Source organism: Dendrobates tinctorius, unplaced genomic scaffold, assembly GCF_039654945.1.
Source record: "Dendrobates tinctorius isolate UK_male_01 unplaced genomic scaffold, ASM3965494v1 ptg000192l, whole genome shotgun sequence".
NCBI classification, from domain to species: Eukaryota; Metazoa; Chordata; class Amphibia; order Anura; family Dendrobatidae; genus Dendrobates; species Dendrobates tinctorius.
Window position 1 is genome coordinate 6,142,054 of NW_027361859.1, and position 17,817 is coordinate 6,159,870.

General features: G+C 43.3%; 1 protein-coding gene across 2 annotated transcripts in view; it reads left to right on the plus strand.

Annotated features, from left to right (window-relative positions):
• The window catches only part of LOC141055798 (uncharacterized), a 32,774-nt gene extending 16,325 nt beyond the window's left edge, over positions 1-16,449 (plus strand). The window contains exons 7-12 of one of the 2 annotated variants that reach the window (XM_073552510.1): positions 6,448-6,554; positions 6,684-6,863; positions 6,946-7,069; positions 7,150-7,238; positions 7,437-7,527; positions 14,949-16,449. In XM_073552510.1, coding sequence (XP_073408611.1) covers positions 6,448-6,554; positions 6,684-6,863; positions 6,946-7,069; positions 7,150-7,238; positions 7,437-7,527; positions 14,949-16,003 — 1,646 coding nt within the window. In that variant the 3' untranslated portion in view covers positions 16,004-16,449. The remainder of the gene's footprint in view (positions 1-6,447; positions 6,555-6,683; positions 6,864-6,945; positions 7,070-7,149; positions 7,239-7,436; positions 7,528-14,948) is intronic. The other variant, XM_073552511.1, reaches the window with a different exon arrangement.
• Positions 16,450-17,817: the final 1,368 nt, after the last annotated feature.

Consider the following 17,817-nt stretch of genomic DNA (forward strand, 5'->3'; position numbering starts at 1 on the left):
AATAATAGAGCTAGTTCTGCCACTTTGATGTCGCCTTTTTTTTGTAACTTTGGGTTTCATCCTCGATTTTCCTCAGGGCAGGAGGAACCTTCGACCTGCCCAAGTGTGGACTCTGTGGTAGAGAGAATGCAGCAGATTTGGGAACAAGTGGTGGACAAGTTGTCCCACTCCCAGGAGAAAGCCCAACGGTTTTCTAACCGGCATAGGACCATTGGTCCCCGGTTTAAAGTGGGTGATATGGTTTGGTTGTTTTCAAAGAATATTCCTATGAAGGTTTTGTCTCCAAAATTCAAGCCAAGATTCATTGGTCCTTTATAAGATTCTGGAGATCCTTAATCCCGTTTCTTTCCGAATGCCTCTTCCAGTTATGTTTAAGATCCATAACGTGTTTCACAAATCTTTGTTGAAGAGGTTTGTGGAGCCAGTGGTTCCTGTGGCGGCGCCTCCGGATCCTGTATTGGTTGAGGGCAATTTGGAGTATGAGGTAGAGAAAATATTGGATTCTCGTTTGGCTAGACGGAGACTCCAGTACTTGGTCAAATGGAAGGGTTATAGCCAGGAGGATAATTCTTGGGTCTCTGCTTCTGACATTCATGCCAAAAGATTGGTTCATGCTTTTCACCGGGCCCATCCTGATCGGCCTGGTGGCGTGGATGAGGCTTCGGTGACCCCTCTTCAAGGGGAGGGTACTGTTGTGAATTCGCTGTCTGGCCTCCCTCGGGTTATTGCTGAAGGTAGTGGAGCTAGTCGGTTTGACAGAGGGGTTGCAGGTTCTCTTTCTGGGCTCCCTCTGGTGGTTACTGGAGGTAGTGGAGCTGATTTGATTGACAGAGGCTTGCCATCTGATGAGGAGGAGGACGATTGGAGATCTGGGTCTTCAGATTGGGATTTAAGACAGCCGACGCCCTCTATCCCTGCTGATTTTTTTTTACTGCCTTGCCTCCTGAGGTCTGATGTATCCAGCTCTGTCCCTGCATTGTCCAGCTAAGTGATTCATTTGCTTTTCTGTTTGCATTTGTTCAGGTTCTGTCTATTCTTGCTTCGTGCGGGTCAGCCAGCTCCGGCTGGGGCTATGCTGAATCACTGCCCATATGTTGCTGCTTGTGCCAGTTTGTTTTGCCCCTTGTTAGATTGGTCTCTATTGCTTTGCTTTCAGAATCTACCAGAGTGCTGATATAGTGGGAGGCGAAGTCGTGTGACTTCAGGGTTTTTTGCATCAGACGTGTTGGACATTTTACAGGGTTTTTGCGTGATTGCAGACAGTGTCTATCGTTTCCTATCCTGTCTAGTCAGTGTGGGCCCTGTCATTTGCTCAGTCTATTTTTCTACCTGCGTTTGTGTTTCCATCTTGTTTCTCCGACAATATATGTTTGGGGGCTATCTATTCCTTTGGGGTCTGCTCTGGGACAGTTTAGATTTCCCCTTTCTTGCTTTAGGCGTAGTTAGCTCTCCGGCTCTCCCCTCAAAAAAAAAAAAAAACAAGGTAAAAAACAATGCTTTATCACCATACCGCCGATCAAAAAGTGCAATAACACGCAATCAAAAAGACGGATATAAATAAACATGGAACCGCTGAAAACGTCATCTTGTCCCGCAAAAAACGAGCCGCCGTACAGCGTCATCAGCAAAAAAATAAAAAAAGTTATGGCTCGCAGAATAAAGCGATGCAAAAATAATTATTTTTTGTATAATTGTTTTATTGTATGTGTGTCAGTGCCCAGCTGCAGCAATGAGACTCATGGGTCTTTCCCACCGGGTAATCAAGTACCTGCACGGACTACGCGTTTCGGTGGCCTAATCCGCCTTCTTCACGGTCCAAACCTGATTAGGCCGCCGAAACGCGTAGTCCCATTTGCGTTTATTTCTGCCATGCACTCTGGTTTCTGATCCTTGTGGGTCGTTTTTTTTTACCTTGTTGAAGAAATAAAGAAAAGCATCATTTTACACCAACCCTGGTTTGCTGAGTTCTTGCTGGATTTCCTTTTTGTTCTCCAATTGTTTTATTGTATAAAAGCACCAATGCATAAAAAAGATATAAATGAGGTATCGCTGTAATCGTACTGACCTGAAGAATAAAACTGCTTTATCAATTTTACCACACGCAGAAGGGTATAAAAGCCCACCCAAAAGAAATTCATAAAATGCTGGTTTTTGTTCATTCTGTGTCCCAAAAATAGGAATAAAAAGCGATCAAAAAATGTCACGTGCCCGAAAATAGTGCCAATAAAAACATCAACTTGTCTCGCAGAAAATGAGACCTCACATGACTCTGCAGGTCAAAATATTGAAAAATTATAGCTCTCAAAAAAAACTTTTTACAATAAAAAGCGTCTTTTAGCCTATGACAGCTGCCAAATATAAAAACCGCCATAAAAAGTAAATCAAACCACCCTTTATCACCCCCTGAGGCTACTTTCACATTGGCATTTTTTAGCGCTGCGCTTCATGCGCAATAGAAATGCATGCAAAAAACGCATCATGCGTTTTGCATGCGTTTGCGTTTTTTAGGTGCATGCATTTTAACCAGTTTCTATCCATGTTAACTCTTAAAACGCATGCGTGCACATGTCCATGAGCACGCTTGCGTTCTCATAGACTGTAATGTGTTATTTTGTCGCATTCCGTGCGCATGCGTTTTTTTACGCCGTTGGACAGGCCAAAAATGCAACAGGTTGCGTCTGGCGCGCCTAGGCACACACTACAAAAAACACATGCTCACGAAAACGCATACGAACACGTGCAAACGCTAGACCATGCGCACACCATGTTAAACATAGGTACGCATGCGCATAGACGCGCACGATGCGCTGCGCCAAAAAACGCTAATGTGAAACCAGCCTTAGTTAGGGAAAATAATAAAATTTAAAAAATGTATTTATTTCCATTTTCCCATTAGGGTTAGGGGCAGGGTTAGGGCTAGGGGTAGGGCTGAGATTAGGGTTAGGGGTGTGTTAGGGTTAGGGTTGGAGTTAGAATTGGTGGGTTTCCACTGTTCAGGCACATCAGGTACTCTCCAAACGCAACATGGCGTCTGATCTCAATTCCAGCCAATTCTGCGTTGAAAAAGTCAAACGGTGCTCCTTCCCTTCTAAGCTCTGCCATGCACCTAAACAGTGGTTTACCCCCACATATGGGGTATCAGCCTACTCAGGACAAATTGCAAAACAACTTTTGGGGTCCAATTTCTCCTGTTACCCTTGGGAAAATTAAAAATTGGGGGCAAAAATATAATTTTTGTGGAAAAAATATGATTTTTTTATTTTCACACCCGAGCATTATAAACTTCTGTGAAGTACTTGGGGGTTGAAAGTGCTCACCACACATCTAGATAAGTTCCTTGGGGGTATAGTTTCCAAAATGGGGTCACTTGTGGGGGGATTCCACTGTTTAGGCACATCAGGGGCTCTCCCAACGCGACATGACACCCGCAGACCATTCCATCAAAGTCTGCATTCCAAAACGTCACTACTTTCCTTCCAAGCCCCAACGTGTGCCCATGTTTTCTCCCACATATGGGGTATCAGCGTACTCAGAACAAATTGCACAACAACTTTTGGGGTCCAATTTCTCTTGCTACCCTTGGGAAAATAAAAAAATTGGACCTTTGATTTGTGTTGATGAGTCTGATCAGTCTAAATAACAAGGTCGGACGTCTCCGGTTACTTTATTCCTTGCAGACAATCTGTCCATAAAGAAGAGGTCGTGTAGTTCTCTGATGTATCCGCAGACAAAGGAGCCCTGAACATGACAGTCATTTTTTTTCTCTTTTTCTTGGTTGCATATAAAAAGACAGTATTAACCCATTAATAGGGGGTCACTGCATTAATTTAAAGAAAAATAACAAATAGAAGCGCTCCATGTGTGTATCGGTAAGATAGGTAAGCGAGTGGTGCTCACCATGTACAACACTGGATCTCCATGAAATATACCCCAGATTACTGCTGCCCCCTCCGCAGTCACACAGTGCTCATTGCCCCGAGCCGACCATGAGAGGGAAGGAAGCAAACAAAAAAAAAAGGCGGTAAATTCCGGGCACCCCAATCCAGGTAGACAACACATCATCAAAATTTACTGTTAGAATGTTATGAATAATGTCTTGATTTTTATATGGAAATTGAATTTGTAAATAATTGGTTAATTTTAGATATATTGTGACATCAACACTTGCCCCTACAAGGGTCAAGGGTGACTTTCTGCTTGTATGCACCTGATGGAGGAGACAGCCTGTCTTAGAAACACGGAGTCCATTTTAGTTATCGTATTTGGATCTGGCTTGTTCCCTCCTCGCAGTGCCCGACAATATTGCCTTTTTTGCTTCCCATTGCCGTAATTAAAGACACCAGGGAATTTTTCTTTCGCTGTAGATAAATATTGACTTGGACATTATCTTCCTCTTAGTGTGTGTGACTGAAGTCCAAGTTCAGACATCAGCAGTTTTTACACCGTCATCGATCATTTCTGCACGATCCCTTCTGTAACGTCACCGGTTGCTTCCCGTTTTGGTGTCCTCAAGAAAGACTTATTTTCTTACAAGATTAACCTTAATTATCTATTGACCTATATTGGGCTTTAATGGTCAAAAAACATTGTTTTTTTTATTTTGGGAGATCATAGGATTTTTTTATCACTTTTTTTTTTTATTGAAAAGGGATTTTTCTTCATTGAGAATTTAGACCTTTATAGTGTAACAGCTGAAATAATAATAACAATTTTATTTCTATAGCGCCGACATATTCCGCAGCACTTTACATTTCAGAGGGGACTTGTACAGACGATAGACATAACAGCATAACAGTAATCACATAGGTCATAACAGATACCGAGAGGAATGAGGGCCCTGCTCGCAAGCTTACAATCTATGAGGAAAAAGAGGGAGACACGAAAGGTGGGTGGTATTAGTTGCCTTCATTATTCAGACCAGCCATAGTGTTGAGTATGTAACAGTACAGACACAGAGGGATAATAGATGCATAAAGCATGTGGGACCATGATGCGGCCAACCTGGTTATGGTAAAACTGTTGACTGGACCACCCAGGGATAGTTAGGTTAATGTGTTGAGGCGGTAGGCCAGTCTGAATAAATGCGTTTTTAGGGCACGCTTAAAATTGTAGGGATTGGAGACTAATTGTATTGACCTGGGTAGTGCATTCCAAAGAATTGGTGCAGCACGTGTAAAGTCTTGGAGACGGGAGTGGGAGGTTCTGATTATTGAGGATGCTAACCTCAGGTCATCATCAGAACGGAGGGCACAGGTGGGGTGGTAGACTGAGATGAGGGAAGAGATATAGGCTGGTGCTGAGCCATGGAGTGCTTTGTGGGTGAGGGTAATAAGTTTGTACTGGATTCTGGAGTGGATGGGTAACCAGTGTAAGGACTGGCATAAGGTACAGGCATCGGTGTAACGATTGGTGAGGAATATGATCCTGGCTGCAGCATTTAAGACAGATTGGAGGGGGGAGAGTTTGGTAAGAGGGAGACCGATTAGTAGAGAGTTACAATAGTCCAGACGAGAATGAATAAGAGAAACAGTAAGGGTTTCTGCAGAATCAAAAGTAAGAAAAGATCGAATTCTGGAAATATCTGAATGTATCTATAACTCACATGATCCCAAATAAGAAGACATACCGTATTTTTCGGACTATAAGACGCACTTTTTCCCCAAAAAATTTTAGGGGAAAATGGGGGTGCGTCTTATAGTCAGAATATACTTACAAATACTGTGGCGGCAGCAAGAGTCGGGCGTTTCTGCGGCGGTCACGGTCCAGCGCTGCCGGGCGATGATCACACTCCCTTCCCAGGCTGGTGTGGCAGGTTCGGCGGTGGTGCGGGGGGACTCCGCTGGCATTTTGTGAAAGCCCGGAGGCCCCGCACATCCATTGATCTCGTCTCCCGAGATCACGGGACAAGGTCTCATTGCCGAGATCTCAATCTGAGCATGCGCCGCCCCCGGAGCCATTTTTCTCAGAGGCCACTGCATCGCTGCAATGGATATGCGGGGCCTCCGGGCTTTCACTAGATTCCACCGGAGCCCCGAGGACCACAAACTTGCCGCACCAGCCTGGGATGGGATTTCCCGAAGGCCACAACACCTGCCACACCCTGGGATGGGAGTCCTATCGCCAGATCACTTAACATCTCCTGTGACCCCGCTCCACCAGTGCTGCTGATCACCCCCCCCCGGGTAAGCTGAACTCGGACTGTAAGATGGACCTCCATTTGACACATTAATTTTTTTTCCCTATTTTCCTTCTGAAAATTTGGAGTGCGTCTTATGGTTCGGTGCATCTTATAGTCCGAAAAATATGGTAGATATTCTGAGTCTGACCTCTAGATATATGAAGTGCTCTACCTCATAGTTTTATACCTGCATCACAGCTCTAGTAATTGTATATTTTATGTGATATGTGTTTTACCCAGACTTATCTTCAATTTTTCTTTCCATTTAGGTTTCTACAATTTTCCTGACCCATCAAGGATGGATAGGAACAGGGACAAGGTGGCAGAGAGGATATTACACCTCACCCTAGAGATCCTTTTCCGGCTTACTGGAGAGGTGAGAGATTCCGATGACGTCACATTACATCATTCTTATCTATGGGAATAGCAGATGGACAGAACTGGAGAGGTGAGGACTCTGGGAATGTCTGTAGTGAGATTTATTAATGTGTCTCTCCATAACCAGGATTACACAGTAGTGAAGAAGACCTCTAGTGAGCGCTGTCAGAACCCTGTGTTTGAGGGATGTGGAAGACTCCTGAGCTCAGTCTTGGGGCCTCCACCTCACCCCCTGATACATGAGGACATCAATGACCAGAAGATCCTAGAACTCAACTACAAGATGATTGAGCTGCTGATTGGAGAGGTGACACTGCTGGGAATGCTGGGACATTATAGAGTAACACTATGAAGGGATTGGGGGATGACGGTATCATTGTATGTGTCAGGTTCCTGTAAGGTGTCTGGATGTCGCTGTCTATTTCTCCATGGAGGAGTGGGAGTATTTAGAAGGGCATAAATATCTGTACAAGGACGTCATGATGGAGGTTCCCCAGCCCCTCACATCACCAGGTAATAGACAGGACTAAATACACATGGCCTATAATCTGTATGCAAAGAATGAATTCAGTCCCTGTATGTGTCTCCTCCAGATCTATCCAGTAAGAGGACAACGCCAGAGAGATGTCCCCATCCTCTTCTTCCACGGGACTGTAAGCAAGAAGATCCCAATGTTCCTCAGGTAGATGGAAAGAAGGTGTCATGAGATCTTCCCATGATGTGTAGACGACTGTGAAGGTCTTGTGCTCAGTCTTGTTTTATCCATCAGTATTATATGTTTTATACTTGTGTAATGAGAACAGTGAAGATGACAGGATTAGAGCTGATCATAGATGGGACTTCTCCATCTGTCTGTGACTTTTTTAAAATATTGTTTCAGGGTGAAGATCTGACCCATATTAATACTACAGAGACATATGTGAGGGGTGATGAGTGGTGTAAAAAGGAGATTCCTACATATCACTACCCAGGTAAGTAGTATCCACTAAATGCTGAGAAGTCACAGATTCTTCTCATTCGCTTTGCGTTCTGTCTGTTTTTTTTATTGTATATTTACTCTCCTTCAGCCAAAATAGATATAACATATGGATGAATTTGTAATTCAGTTATAGGTGGTAACACAAATAAAATATATATCTAAAATACAGATGGGATATGGGCATAACATTTTTGTACATAAATGAGGTTTATTTCTACACCATCTGCTAAGGTCTTTTGACCACTTTTATGACTAGATATTTATTAGCTCCATTCAGACTCATACATATTTTGAACATAAAATCATACAACTGCAAAAAAAATTTTGGTAAATGAATGGCTCAGATGACCATTTTCTTTGGCTTCTAGCTTTAAATTCTGACTCATTTCAGAATTGTATGAGTTTCTCCGATACCCATGAGGGAGCATGCCACCCTACTACTGGGTAGGAAGCCTAAAGCAAAATGAAGAGACACCTCCCACTTTTTCCTTCACTGATTTTCCTATCTTTTGCACAAAGAAGATTGGAGCATGTGCCTTGTACAACAGTGAATCATGGAACACCCTTAGAGGTATTCTGAAGCAGCACCTAGTAGAGACTTCACTGAGTTATTGGCCCACTTCGGTTAAGGGCTATTAACCTTAACTTGGGAAGTCTAGATATCCTGAATCCAGTACCTGACAACTGCTGTTTGATGTGCTGCTGTTAGGGCTGGCGGAACGCACCAAATTATAAAATAATAGTAGATGTGTTCGCAGCCCGGGGTCCACCGTGCAGAGGTGTTACACTGCTGCTAGGTAATGGCGGACGCTCCATATGGTGGTATAACACACGTGGGTTAAACGTCACCCGGTGTGCGTAGGGCGAACTCTGTTGAGCCACAGAGCCGCACTACCGCTGAACACAAATACCGAGCCTGTTAAAACTCACAACGCTCGGGGAGATGAACGCTCAGTGTATGGTCACAGGACTCAGGCCCCAAGACGCTGTGCCAGCGTCCCTCTAGACCTACTGAGTGTGCGGCGTCGCAACTGCGAACGCCGCTAACTAAGGCTGACTGCAGCGGTGCAACAGTGACTCCCACGGTACGATAGTGCCCTATGGTAGGCGACACCATCGGACGCTAGTGCTGTGGACTGATGTGCACTGTGGCCTATAGCTTAGCCACCGACTGGCGCTGACTCTAATACTGATACCCTAACCACATGCGTAATATCCAAGGGAGGGGAATCTTAATAAGTCATTTACCAGGTACATGCATCCGTCATCATCCACACATATAGCAACTAGAGTCTATACTAGCGCATGGCCGAGCGGCCATGTGAGTCTTTTATAGCCGAGACCTTCCGGAACCTTCCAGATCCCCCTAATGGACCAATCAGAACTGGAGAAAGACCTGAGCAGGTGACTCCCGATCCCCAATGGGGAATCGTCCCATGAGCATGCTCAGTGGAGCGACGGAAGGACTTAGATTCAGGAGTCTATTGCTGCTGGCCAGGCTGCATTGTCATACCTGAACCAGAGGTGGCAGCAGCAACCGATCCCACACTGCTGGTTTAGGCAGAGCGCCTGGACCAACGAGTCTGCTAAGCAGACTCCACTGCGGCCGAAGGAGAATGGGAGACCGCTGAGTGCAAGGCTCTGGATTCCTGCTGTGCAGTGGCAGGAACCTGACACCTAACAACTGCCTTAAGTTTGGTTCTTATTTAGCCTATTGACTCTGTCTCATGGTATGGCTTAGAGTAGCTTTTTTGCCTCCTAACTTGACTTGGTTTAACCTTTGGCATTATGATTTAGCTGGATTCAGTCTTTTTTCCTCATGACTTGATTAAGTCTTTGATGTGTTGGCTTTGCTTAGTTTAGCCTGATTCATTGTGGTTTTCGTTAGCTTTCGGCTTCTTAGCTTGAGTTAGCATTTAGCTTGATGACGTGATGGATTTCTGATTCATGACTTTGAGTGACCTTTTGCCTTGTGGCTCTGTGCATCTTACTGCCTCGTGACTTTGTGTGGCCTGCTGTTTCTTGATGTGGGTCTGGATTGCTACCTCATAATATTACTGACGAATGTCTCACAACATGGTTGTGACATGTTCATTTCTGTATATGTCAAGACTTCGTTATCATTTGGCTTCCATCCTCATGTCACTCAGCACGGTGAAGGTTGAATTCTAGATTATTTTTGAAGTCTGTTGTGGCTCTAGCAGACATTATGTGAAGTAATTATCCCCCTCTACTCCACCTTGGTCAGGCCTCATCTGGAATAGTGGGTCCAGTTCTGGGCACCACATTTTAAAAAAAGACATGAACAAACTTAAGCAAGTTCAGAGAAGAGCTACCAGAATGGTGACCAGCCTGCAAATAATGTCCTATGAGGAATGGTTAGAGGATTTGGGAATGTTTAGCTTGTAAAATAGAAGACTGAGAGGAGACTTAGTAGCTGTGGATTATAAATATTCAAGTAAATATTTATAATCCACAGATTGTGAGGGTTCTTGCTAAATCTAATTTGGATCTTGCTAAAGATTGGAACATGTTCTACTGTACTTTACACTAGAAATGTTTTTTAAGAGGTTCAGATCTTGATGTGAAGGGGCTCATTTGAGCTTAAGTATGTTGTCCTTAACTTGATAATCTGGCTGACTTTAGACTAAATACAATTATTGGGCCTGAAGTCCCTCTTTGAAAACTTAATTTGGTTCTTGTTATGTTAAGCTTACAAATTTGTTTACTTGACTTCTGCTTCCATCATCCTACTGATCCTTCATGCCTGTTTCTGGGTGTTCTAGTGATGCTTAGATGGTTTAACATAGTTAGCCTTCTAAAGAATCTAATAACTGATAGTAACATAGTTAGCAAGGCAAAAAAAAGACCTTGTCCATCCAGTTCAGCCTATATTTCATCCTATAAATCCTCAGATCTGCGTCCTTGTAAAGAATCTAATAACTGATAGTAACAATCAGTTTGACAAGTTCAGAAAATCTATATGAACTCTCTTTTTTTCTATAGTTTAATAGCTAGGTTTTTTTGTTACACCAAACCTGGACTTTCTTGGATTATACCTACCAAGGTTCTCTTAGTGTAGAATTAACCCGCTTTTCTTCATTATATGCAGAAGAAATCAAGCATATACAGTCATGGTCGAAAGTGTTGGCACCCTTGAAATTATTGCTATTACATATGTTTTGGTATACATTGTGTATTGAAACAACACAAAAAAACAGAGCAAAAACAAGGGAAATAATTGCACAAAAACTCCAAAAATGAGGCCACCATGGGCATCATTTTAAAAAATCTTGATGTTCCTTTGTTCAATGCGCACAACATGATCTTCAAGTTTGCAACCCATGGCACTGTAGCTAATCTCCATGGACATTGGTGGCAGGTTGAATTAGTGTAAGTGTGAACTATCCGTTGAAATGTAACGCTATGCCAGGAGACCAAGGAAGACCCCACTGCTGACAGAGTCATAAAAAAGCTAGACTGCAGTTTGTCAAAATCTGAGTAAGCCAAAATCGTTCTGAGAAAGCATCTTGTGGACAGATGAGACCAAAAAAGAGCTTTTTGGTTAAGCACATCATTCTACGGTTTACCAAAAATGGTATGAGGCCTACAAACAAAAGAGCACAATACCTACAGTCAAATATGGTGGTATTTTGTTATTGTTTTGCTGCCTCTGGCACTGGGTGCTTTGACTACAAGGCATCATAAAATGTGAAGATTACCAAAGTATTTTTGGTTGCAATCTAGTGCTGAGTGTCAGAAAGCTGAGCTTGCGTCCTAGGTTATGGGTCTTCCGACAATGACCCCAAACCTACTTCAAGAAGCACCCTGAAATGGATGGAAACAAAGCACTGGAGAGTTCTGAAGTGGCTAGCAATGAGTCTGGATCTAAATCCCATTGAACATCTGTGGAGAGATCTTAAATTTACTGTATGAAGAAGGCGCCTTCAAAAATGAGAGACCTGGAGCAGTGTACAAAAGAAGTGTGGTCCAAAATTCCAGATGAGAGGTATAAGAAGCTTACTACTATAGAAAGCGACTGATTGCAGTTATTGATTCCAAAGGGTGCAAAATAAATATTAAGTTGAGGGTGCCAACAATACTGTCCGGCCCATTTTGGGCGGTTTTGTGTGAAATTAAGTCCAATTTGCCTTTTTTTTCCTCTGTATTTTTGTGTTGTTCCATCACACACAAAGGCAATAAACATGTGTATAACAAAACATGTGTAATTGCAGTAATTTTCTGGGAGAAATACTTCTTTTTCTGGAACAATTTCAACGGTGCCAACACTTTCGGCCCTGACTGTATATAAGGTCTATGAATATTGACCTTCTCCTCAAAATTAAAAAAAAACAAACATTTATTGTTATGACTTTTTAGATGGATCATTCGTTAGCATCATAAGTGCAGCCAGTGGGGATAAAGGCACCTTTTCACTGGAGCTCTGGATCAAAAAAGTTAATCACTTTATTAGATACCGTATATACGCCGACCCCCCCCCTAATTTTGTCACAAAAAACTGGGAAAACTTATTGACTCGCGTATAAGCCTAGGGTGCACAGTGAGTGGCCCCAGTTTTGTTGCACAGTGAGTGGCCCCAGATAATGCTGCACAGTGTGTGGCCCCAGATAGTGCTACACAGTGTGTGGCCCCAGATAATGCTACACAGTGTGTGGCCCCAGATAATGCTGCACAGTGAGTGGCCCCAGTTAATGAGGATAGTGAGTGGCCCCAGATAATGCTGCACAGTGAGTGGCCCCAGATAATGCTGCACAGTGTGTGGCCCCAGATAATGCAGCACATTGAGTGACCCCAGATAATGCTGCACAGTGAGTGGCCCCAGATAATGCTGCACAGTGAGTGGCCCCAGATAATGCTGCACAGTGAGTGGCCCCAGATAATGCTGCACAGTGAGTGGCCCCAGATAATGCTGCACAGTGAGTGGCCCCAGATAATGCTGCACAGTGACATAGTGAGTGGCCCCAGATAATGAGGACAGTGAGTGGCCCTAGATAATGCTGCACAGTGAGTGGCCCTAGATAATGCTGCACAGTGAGTGGCTCTAGTTAATGCTGCACAGTGAGTGGCCCCAAATAATGCTGCATAGTGAGTGGCCCCAGATAATGCTGCACAGTGAGTGGCCCCAGATAATGCTGCACAGTGAGTGGCCCCAGATAATGCTGCACAGTGAGTGGCCCCAGATAATGCTGCACAGTGAGTGGCCCCAGATAATGCTGCACAGTGAGTGGCCCCAGATAATGCTGCACAGTGAGTGGCCCCCGATAATGCTGCACAGTGAGTGGCCCCATATAATGCTGCACAGTGAGTGGCCCCAGATAATGAGGACAGTGAGTGGCCCTAGATAATGCTGCACAGTGTGTGGCCCCAGATAATGCTGCACAGTGAGTGGCCCCATATAATGCTGCACAGTGAGTGGCCCCAGATAATGCGGACAGTGAGTGGCCCTAGATAATGCTGCACAGTGTGTGGCCCCAAATAATGCTGCACAGTGAGTGGCCCCAAATAATTCTGCACAGTGAGTGGCCCCAAATAATGCTGCACAGTGAGTGGCCCCAAATAATGCTACACAGTGAGTGGCCCCAGATAATGCTGCACAGTGAGTGGCCCCAGATAATGCTGCACAGTGAGTGACTCCAGATAATGCTGCACAGTGAAAGGCCCCAGATAATGAGGACAGTGAGTGGCCCCAGATAATGCTGCACAGTGAGTGGCCCCAGATAATGCTGCACAGTTAGTGACTCCAGATAATGCTGCACAGTGAAAGGCCCCAGATAATGCTGCACAGTGAGTGGCCCCAGATAATGCTGCACAGTGAGTGGCCCCAGATAATGCTGCACAGTTAGTGACTCCAGATAATGCTGCACAGTGAAAGGCCCCAGATAATGAGGACAGTGAGTGGCCCCAGATAATGCTGCACAGTGACTCAGTGAGTGGCCCCAGATAATGCTGCAGTGTGTGGCCCCAGATAATGCTGCACAGTGAGTGGCCCCAAATAATTCTGCACAGTGAGTGGCCCCAGATAATGCTGCACAGTGAGTGGCCCAATCATGTTGCTGCCGCTGCCTCCGTTGCAAAAAAACAAACAAAAACCAACAACTGTATACTCACCTCCTGCTGCTCATCAGCTTTGCTGGCTTTGGAGCGGGGACAGGTGAATATGCCCCCCCCCCCCCGTTCATACTCATCCCATCCGGGCGCTTGTCTCTGCAGCACAGCCCCTGCTTGTTCCTTGTTCTCGGCGCTGCTGTGCTCTTCCTGCTTCAGGGGTCACGTGGTACCGCTCATTAAACTAATGAATATGCGCATATTCATGAGTTTAATGAGCGGTACTATGTGACCGCTGAAGCAGGAAGAGCACAGCAGCGCCGAGAACATGGAACAAGCAGGGGGGCTGCAAAGGGTGAGTATTATCTCTGACACCCCCGATCCCCCTCCCCCACCGACCCCCCCGGTATATGACTCATGTATAAGCCGAGAGGGGGACTTTCAGCCCAAAAAATGGGCTGAAAATCTCAGCTTATACAAGAGTATATATGGTAATCTTTGGAGTTTCGCACTCTATTTTCCTTAAAGGTGTGTACCCATGAATCTTTTCATTGTCTAAACCTGCGTAAATGTATATCTAGTGGAAGTGTGGCAATATACTTATGGATAGCCGTCTTCTCCATTTCCATTTCTCTGGATCAAGTGACTTCTATTCTGATTTTCTCAATCACACTAAGGTTTATGTGTGAGCCTGAAGTCACTTTTACAATATAAGTCTATGGAGTGTCAGATCATCACTCCACAACCTTACGCTGTAAAAGTGATTTCTCATATAAATGCCAATGCGCTCCGTAAGTCTGATACACATTTTCATATACACATTTATACAGTTTTGGTTGGGGTTATATCCAGCTCAGCAACGAAGCAATGCTAGACCTGCTGCAGAGAAAACTGACTGTCATAACTGCTGCACCTAGTAAACTAAGTGATACATTGCTGGAATCAGGGTCTCTGTGCCTCCCTCATGATTATGCTTCTGTCACACTACATAGAAAATCCTGCTGAAAGATTCACTTTAAAGCCATGGCTAATTTGTACAAGACCATACTACCCTCCTGTGCACAATGCAAAAGTGTGGCTGTCAAGGAAGGTGTGAAACAGACACATACTATGAAATAACACTGACCGATCGGTGACTTTATGATTTTCTACTGAGTAATTTACTAGAAAGGGGGTGGTGACAGGCAGATTTAAACTTTTTAGCATGCTGAATAAAATAAAGACATCAAAAACTTCTGCCTATTAAATTGTGATCTGTTAGCTGTCTTCATCAGGTAATTAATAGACAACTGAGTACATGACTTGTATTTGTTATGAAAGCCTTTATAAAAATGAGCTTATTCTTAGCAGGTGACTATGCTGCGAGCCAAGAAGGACATCAAAAATCTTCAGATTTTAAAGCAAGTGATCATGGGATCACACAAGTTGCAAATGAACAGCACATTATTAACCCGTATGAAAACTCGGCCCTTCACAGCAAAGATCTATCACCTTATCCTTTGCTGTTGGTCCTATGTTCACCGCAGACTGTGAAGCAAAATCAAAGCGTTAATGCAGGAATTAAGCCCTATTCGTGTTCAGAATGTGGGAAATGCTTCAACCATAAATCCCAACTTGCATCTCATCAGAGAACTCACACACAGGAGAAGCCATACTCCTGTTCAGAATGTGGGAAATGTTTCAACCATAAATCCAATCTTGTGACACATCAGCAAATACACACAACGGAGAAGCCATATTCATGTTCAGAATGTGGTAAATCTTTTAAACAGAGCACAGTTTTAGTGGCACACCAAAGAAGTCACACAGGGCTGAAGCCTTATTTATGTTCAGTATGTGGGAAATGTTTTAGCCAGAAATCAGATCTAAATAGACATCACAGACTTCACACAGGTGAGAAACCCTTTGCATGTCCACAATGTGGTAAATCTTATAATCAGAAGACCGGTTTAGTGGCACATCAAAGAAGTCACACAGGGGAGAAGCCATTTTCATGCTCAGAATGTGGGAGATGTTTTGCACAGAAATCAAATCTTGCTGCACATCAGAGAGTTCACACAGGGGAGAAGCCATATTCCTGTTCTGAATGTGGAAAATGTTTTGGCCAGAAATCTGGTTTGGTAACACATCAGAAAACTCACACAGGAGAGAGGCCATATTCATGCTCAGAATGTGGTAAATCTTATAAGTTGAAACCACATCTTGTTGAACATCAAAGAGTTCACACAGGGGAGAAGCCCTTTTCATGTTCAGAATGTGGGAAATGTTTTGGCCAGCAATCAGTTCTTTTACGACATCAGGGAATTCACACAGGAAGGAAACTATTTTCATGTTCACAATGTGATCAATCTTTTAAACAGAAGGAACATTTAGATGCACATCAAATAAGTCACACAGGGTAGAAGACATTTCGTGCTCAGAATGTAGAAAATATTTTACCAAAAAATCACATGTTGCTGCACATCAGAAAGTTCTCACAAGAGAGAAGCCATACTCATGTTCTGAATGTGGGAAATCTTGTTCTCAAAAATCAATTCTGAATAAAAATCAGAAGACTCACAGAACGGAGAAGTTGTTTTGATGTAGCGCACGTGTGGTGTGCTTCAACCACAACTCACATCTAATTGCGCATCAAAGATCTCTCAGTGTAAAACACTGAATGCGAGAAATGTATATTCCACTCACTTCTTAGACAAATAACTCTGATATAACTAGTGTAAACATAACAATATCTTAAACTGGTTTTACCACTTGTCATTTTTTTTTTACCAATATCACATTTATGTTCTTAAACCCAAATTTATAATTCTATTTTATTATTTTAATAAATGTTTTGGGTCTTTTTAAATGCTGTGGAATTAATTGATCGACAACAAAGAAACATTATAATAGTTTTAAGGGCCTTTTACACATAGCGATATCGCTACATGTGACACTTACCTCCGACCCGGCTCCCCGCTGGTTATCGTTGATCGCGCGAGATCGTCCTGGTCCATTTCCCGTCGTCGACTCCATGGACGCCGGAGGAAGTCGTCATCAGAGCTGCCGTCTGACAGGTAAGTAACGACCGCCGGTGAGATCTGCCTGTTTGGCAGCTCATTAGCGACCATTTAGCGATGCACCAGCGATCCTGACCAGGTCGTATCGTTGTCGGGATCGCTGGTGCATCGCTAAATGTAACGGGACCTTTAGTCTTTGGTCACATTCACACGTTGAGTGTTTGGTCGGTATTTTACATCAGTATCTGTAAGCCAAAACCAGAAGTGGGTGATAAATACAGAAGTGGTGACAGTGACATGTTTCTGTTAATCTTTTCCTCTGACTGTTCCACTCCTGATTTTGGCTTACAGATACTGATGTAAAATGCTGACCAAATAGTGAATGAACGTGGCCTTTTTCTGACATCCATTTCAGACATTCTGTGGATTTATTTGTGTGGCCAATACATTGTAATTTTCAAATCATAGAGCTAATAAAGTAATTCACATTTTAACTTCATACTTCACTATTTGTTTTATGTGTGTGTTCTGTTTATTACAATTAACTACGAACATCATTTGTTCATTTTTCCTCTTTAATCATTATCATATATTAAAGTTTCCTGATTTAGGGTAATAGCTCTCTGTCGGGTTCTTTCCAATTAATCTACACATTTCCGCTCTCCCAATCCTCCGCAGAGTTTGTTGGTTTTTACTTTAACCCATAAAGAGCATATTTATTTTTGTTTTTTTGTCACCTTCTTCAAAGAGCCATAACTTTTTTTTCTGCCAACATAGCAAATGAAGTCTTATTTTTTGTGGAACAAGTTGAATTTTGAATGATAACATCCATTTTATAATCCGATTTACTGGATAAAATCACATGGTAGGCACTGTTCCATTAGACGTTAGAATTTTCTTGGGTCCATTCGTCAGACAGAATTGTGTCTGATTGAATTTAATAAAGCCTATGTTCCTGAGGAAGAAGTCATCTGAACTTCGAAACGCGTTAAAAGTAAAAAAAACACTTTCTTTCATTTGGATATCTTTGGTCCTGTAGTTTAATCTGCAGCGCGGATTACATCCACAAACCTTCTACCTCTTCTCATCTGATACGGTCACCTACGGAGTTTGTAATTAAACACAATAATAACTATGTAAGCGGTGCTAGAGCCAACGATTTCGCTCTACATCCATTGGTCAAATAGTCTTAGAACAAGTCCAGCTCCTCACAGGTC